The sequence below is a fragment of the Heterocephalus glaber genome, unplaced genomic scaffold, assembly GCF_053883595.1.
Source record: "Heterocephalus glaber isolate CG9 unplaced genomic scaffold, H.glaber_assembly_v1.0 deba00001472, whole genome shotgun sequence".
NCBI classification, from domain to species: domain Eukaryota; kingdom Metazoa; phylum Chordata; class Mammalia; order Rodentia; family Bathyergidae; genus Heterocephalus; species Heterocephalus glaber.
In genome coordinates, this window is record NW_028258315.1 from 96,452,140 (window position 1) to 96,458,273 (window position 6,134).

Consider the following 6,134-nt stretch of genomic DNA (forward strand, 5'->3'; position numbering starts at 1 on the left):
CTCTAGGAAGTCCAGCACTGTACGGCTGATATGAACATCACTGCAGAACATTCCAATCCAGACAACAAGCACAAAACCAGATACATCAACATTTAAGCATGTGAGTAATAATCCTGAAACTATCTTCAATTCTGAGGAAATTTAATCCTCTTGCTTGGATATAAGCTGAAAGCCAAGTGTAAATCAGAATGTCAAAGAATGGTTCTTGCAAGCTAACCTCTCATCAGCCTATCTCCAACAGTGTAGAAGAGGGGACATTTTCTATCTTCTTGGACTTTCATTAAGCTGTCTGATGGGAGAGACCTTAATAAGGTGACTGCAAGGAATGTTCTGAGCTGCACTGTTTCCATATGAGATGATATCATATGAAGTTTTGAAACCAAAGTTGAAATGTCACTTAGCTACCTTGACATTTCTTTTAACCACTGAGAGCCAAGTATTTTTAGTAGAAATAGAAATTTTAAGAATTAAATCAAATAAGCTGAATTTCAAAGCAGTTTTTTTCCAGCCAGTAATGAGGACTGAACCCAGGGCTTTCATTCTGAGATACATTTTAAAATTTTTGAGACAGGATCTTGCCAAGTTGCCTAGGTTTGGCTTGAACTTCCTGTCTCAGGCTCCCAGAGTGCTTGGATTACAGGTGTACACTATCAGGCCCAGCTTTTGAAGCAGTCTTTTTTTTTTTTTTTTTTTTGAAGCAGTCTTTCTAAGACTAATTGAGTCTTCCTTTTGGTCTGTATCTTTTTAGCATTAGCCAATGTATTTTCAAGGTCAGGAACACCTGGAGGTTCCAGACTCAAACAGATAGACAGTCTTCAATTAGAAACAGAAGGAACATCCTAGGAACAGACTACTTGTGTGGTTACAAGACCATACTGTATCAACATGTTAGGCTTGCATCACTAATATACAACCTGAAAATCTAAAACTGCCTGAGAACTGATGCACTGCTCTAAAAGTTTCCTATTTTGCAGCATTTCAAGATTTCAGATTAGGAATATGTTGATCACTTGTCACTTCATTTCCCCCCATTATAGTAATGCCTTTATGCAGCAAAGAATGGTATAAAAATTTCAAGGAAACAAGTAACATCAGACCAGAGATGTGCCAAAAACATGATGTAGGACAAGCCTCCTATACTACAGTCAATAAAATTTTTCCAGCATATATGGATGTCACCACACCCCCTCCAACACTAATGTTAACATATTACTTTTAGTTCACTACTAATTTTACAACCTAGAAGTATGTATTCTTATCTATAGTATGATTGCTACTAAGGCATATTCAGATAACTTAGAAGAAATTTTTCATTTGGAGCCTATTACAAAATTTCCATTTTTACCAGGAAGCTCATTTCATGTCAACTCCTGACAATGTTTCTCAGAACAAAAATAAGCAGCTCACAATTCTAAGACCACAGGTGGCTTTCTAAAAGTGCTTTGTGTAATGTCTAGTGAAATGCCTAATTTAAAAGTGCTGATTTACTGAGGTCAGTACTGCCTAAGCCAATCTCTTCAAGTTGACTTCTTTTTGAACTAGCCTTCTATGATAATGACTAAACAGAAATATGTATTGGCCTTTGCCCATTCTGTTCCTAGCTGGGGAATATGAACAAAAAAGCTGTGCTTCCTTTGATTCTTCTTGTCCTAAAATTCCAGGCTCACTCTGCAAAACAAGTACAGGTACATATGATGCTCTGCCTCTCATTTTGTTCCTAAACTAAGGAAAAGTGAATCTTAAAATGTGGCCACTGACTTTAGAATCCTGCAATGAGATTTCCAAGAAATGAACTTCTGCTTGCTTCAATTACATAGGTTTTGTGGAAGTGGCAGGAAGTCTCAATTTAGCAAGGAAATCTTGTTTAAAAAAGATATATAATGGAAAGGGAGGCTTGCTTTTGCTGTTTCACTGCCTCCTGCCTGCCTGCCATGGACTGTTTCTCCTCTTTGATGCCCCTCTGCCATGCTGCCCTGCCTTGAAGCCAGCCAACTATGCACTGAAACATCTATAAACTGTGACTGAGCTGCATAAGACTTAAAAATAATCACAGAGAAGCTCAGCCGGTCCCAGCACCTGGAAGGAAGCACCCCCACCTCCATCCCAGGCTCCTAGGGCAGTGAAGCTCAGCCGATCCCAGCACCCAGAAGGAAGCTCCCTGCCTCCATCCCAGGCTCCTAGGGCAGAGAAGCTGAGCCAGTCCCAGAACCCAGAAGGAAGCTCCCCTGGTTCCATCCCAAGCTGCTAGGGCAGAGAAGGTGAGCCGCGTGGGCGCCAGAAGCACCCCCCCCGCCACTGTGGAAATGAGAAAACACATAAATAAGCCTCAAAAACAGACTTCCAAATCACCTACAGCAACCCCAAAGGGAAACGAGATGGAACAATCTGATACTCAACCACCTGGACTCTCTGAACTGGCAACAAAAGAGGCTCTGAGAAAAATGAAATCAGAAATAATTACTCAGATAACAGCAAAGATTTTGCTCATGTTGCAAGACATAATAAATCTAGAGAGGACACAGATAAAAAAATAGAGGATCTGAGGAACATGATGGAATCCCAACATAAGAAACAAAAGGAATCCATAAAACAGATACAAACAGATTTCCAGGAGATTAAAAACTCCATCGAAAGTCTGCACAGCAGAATGAACCAATGTGAGGATAGAATTTCACATATAAAAGGTAAGATTGCAATTAGTGAGGAGGAAAAGAAAAATTGCTTTAAAATTGTAAGGGAACACGAGAAATCAGTCCAGCAGCTGCTAGACGATGCAAAGAAGAGTAACATAAGACTGATTGGAGTCAATGAAGACAGAGGAGAGAATGCAGATGACATAAAAAAAACTCTTCACAGAAGTGGTGGCAGAGAACTTCCCAAGGAGGAAGAAAAAACTTGACGTACAGATAAGTGAGGCATATAGGACTCCAGCTAGCCTTAATCAAAAAATATCTACACATAGGCATATCATAGTTAGGATTCCAGAAATCCAACAGAACAAAATTCTACAAACAGTGAGAGAAAAGAAACAAATGACATACAAAGGAAAGCCCATCAGAATCACAGCAGACTTCTCAATGCAAACCCTCAAGGCAAGAAGAGCTTGGAGTGATGTATTTCAAGCCCTAAAGGAAAACAGCCTCCAACCCAGATTGATGTACCCTGCAAAACTATCTTTCAAAATTGATGGAGAAATAAGATGCTTTCATGATAAAGAGCACCTCAGGAACTTCATGAATACCAAACCGGCACTCCAAAAAATTTTAGACAATACCCTAGGAAAAGACAATGAGGATCACAACCCCAGGAAACCCAGCAGAATGAATCCACTGGGCATGACAAATTAAATGCAAAGGGGGAGAATCCAACAAAAAGAAAAAGTTATGATAAGGCTTTTAAAACTTTTGACTTCATCTCCCTAATGAGTGTATAATTCGATCTTATTATTGTACTGATTAGTATTTTTCTGATTCTAGAGTTGCACACCATTCCTTGTGCTATACTGGCTATTTATCATCTTCTTATGTCTACTTTTTAATTGGGTTGTCTATTAATGAGCTGTAAGAGTTCTTTATATATTCTGCTCATAGGTTATATGCATTGTAAATATAGTCTGTTTAAGGACTACTTTTCATTTTAATGATGTCATTTAAAGCTCTAAATATTGATGGAATCTCATTTATCAATTTTTTTTTATACATCATGTCTTTTGTATCCTAGGTAGTTCTTGCCTACCCTGAATTCATAAATATTTTCCCTTATAATTTCTTCTTGAAGTTTCATACTTTTAGGCTTTTTTATTTAGGTTCATAGATCCCTTCAAGTTATCTTCATGTATGGAAAAAAAGGGTTGAGGTTAATTTTTTATATACAGATACCAGGTGTTCTAGTGCCGTTTGCTGAAAACACTATCTCTTCCTCGGCTCTTGAATTGAGTTTATATTCTATAAAATGCTACTGGTAAATAATCTTTCAAAACTCAGTGGACCATATATGTGTGGTTCTATTTGTAGATTCTCTGTTTTATTTGAATGATCTATATGTCTTTCCTTACACCCACACTGCCTTGATTACCGTAGCTTTAGAAGAAGTCTTAAAATTAGGTACTAAACGTCTTCCAACACTGGTTTTGTCTTTGTTTTTGTTTTTAACTTTTCTAAGTCCTTTGTACTCCTACATAACTTTTCAATTTCAATATCCAATTCTTCATTTATAGCAAGTATACACAGAACTGAGTTTTTATATATACCTTTTGTTCTCTAATCCTGCTAAATTCAAGTACAAGTTCTAGGGGCTCCTAGAGATTTCTTAGTATTTTCTCTGTAGATGATCATTTCATCTACATATAAAGATTTTGCTTCTGCCGTGCCAATCCTATCCTAGTTGTGTCATTTTATTGCCAGACTATTTTGGTGGGGCCTAGGTTTCAAAGTTTAATGGACAGATAAAGAGTAAGCATATCTGCCCTTGTTTCCCAGCTTAAGAAGAAAACATTGTATCTTCTCCATTCATATACAGCCTTTTTGCTGGAAGTATGGAGTACATGTCTTTATTCTGTTGAGAAGGCTCTGTTCTAGGCTCCTGATAGCTTTTACCATGAACAACTGTAGAATTTGGTTCAATACTTTTTCTCCAACTAGTGACAGGATCATATGGCTTTTTCCTTTCCTCTGTTAAAATGATGACTTTTGGGGGTGGATCTTCCAATGCTGAACCAACACTGCCATCCCTATAACAAAACCACTTTCTACATACTGCCAGATCTGACTTCTAAGAGTTTGTTAAACAAATTTCCATCTATGTTCAAACTTTTTTCTTCTATTATCTTTATCCAGTTTTAGGATTAGCATAACGTTGAGCTCCTAAAATGGGGGGAGAAGTGTTCCTTCTTTTTTCCGCTTTAATTGTTTGATATAATTTATCAGTTGAAATGTTTATGAGCCTGCTGTTGTCATATAGGTAGGTTTTCAAGCCAGGAATATACTTTCTTTAATAGGTGCTATTCAAATTTTATATTTCCTCCAGAGTTAGTTTCATTAATTTGTCTTCCAAGGTACTTCTTAGAAGTTGTCAAATTTATTTCAAAAAAGATTTTTGTAATATGCTTTCTATATCCTTTTAAATTCTGTAAAATCTGTGGTAATGTCTCCTAGATCTTAATATTGTAATTTTAAAAATGTATAACTGATATTGTGTAACACGAAGAAAAGGTCTAAAAGAGCAGGGTAATTGAGAGGGGTAGGGGAAGGGAAAAAAGGGAAAGGAAAAAATATGAGAAGAGGAAAAAAATGGAAACAAGGTCTTTGCAAATAGGGAAGGGTGGAGGGGGTGAAGGGAGGGCAAGGGAAGGGGGAAAAAAATAAGAACCAAGAGACTCATGTAATGGTACAAGATCCCAATGATGAATATAACTGTATTTTATATCTAAAATGTACCAATAAAGTTAATGGGGGAAAAAAAAGATATGTAACATTTGTTTTTTATATCTCTTTTTAAAAAATTTATTGGTACATTTTAGGTATACAATATGATATTCATTGTTGGAAATTTGTATCTTTACATAATGTACCTTGGCTCTTATTTTTTCCCCATTACCCTTCCCTCCCTTCAGGTCTTCCAGCCTTATTTAAAAACTTTGTTTACATTTTTTCATTTTCTCATGTTAATTCCATTCCCTTTTTTCCTTTTCCCTAGCCCCTCACTTTCCCTTCCCCTTTGCCCCTTTTCTTCCTATTTCACATTATCTATTATACCATTTACTCCTTATTTACATTTTGAGTTTCTCAAAGAAGAGAACCTATTCTGTATTTACACGTGTGTCCTATTTATTTCACTTGAGTATGGCCTCAATGTGCATCCATTTAGCTATAAATGTCTCTAATTTCTCATTCTTTATGGTGAGTAGTACTCTATTTTATAAAAAAAACACCACATCTTCCTTATCCAGTCTCCAGTTGATGAGCAATTGGGCTACTTCCAAATTTTAGCTATTGCAAATTGTGCTTCTATGAACATGGGTACACATACATCACTGTGGTATGATTCTTTCAATTCTTTGGGGAAGATACCCAACAGGGGAATAGCTGGGTCAAATAGGACTTCCACTCCTAGTTCTTTGTTTTGTTTTTTTTTAG

The 6,134-nt window shown here is 36.9% G+C and overlaps 1 protein-coding gene and 1 long non-coding RNA gene across 11 annotated transcripts in view; one reads left to right on the forward strand and one right to left on the reverse strand.

Moving 5' to 3' along the window:
* Positions 1-6,134, forward strand: part of LOC147826497 (receptor-type tyrosine-protein phosphatase gamma-like) — a 121,043-nt gene that overhangs the window by 77,902 nt on the left and 37,007 nt on the right. For 5 of the 10 annotated variants that reach the window (XM_087181624.1, XM_087181627.1, XM_087181625.1 and 2 more), the window contains one exon: positions 7-100. The exons of 4 other annotated variants lie outside the window; for them this stretch is intronic. In XM_087181624.1, the coding sequence (XP_087037750.1) occupies positions 7-29 (23 nt within the window). In that variant the 3' untranslated portion in view covers positions 30-100. Of the gene's footprint in view, positions 1-6; positions 101-1,661; positions 5,015-6,134 lie in introns of those variants that run through there. One more of the 10 variants, XM_087181628.1, reaches the window with a different exon arrangement.
* LOC110347069 (uncharacterized) overlaps positions 1-6,134 on the reverse strand; it is an 87,900-nt gene that overhangs the window by 15,865 nt on the left and 65,901 nt on the right. The window lies entirely within an intron of this gene.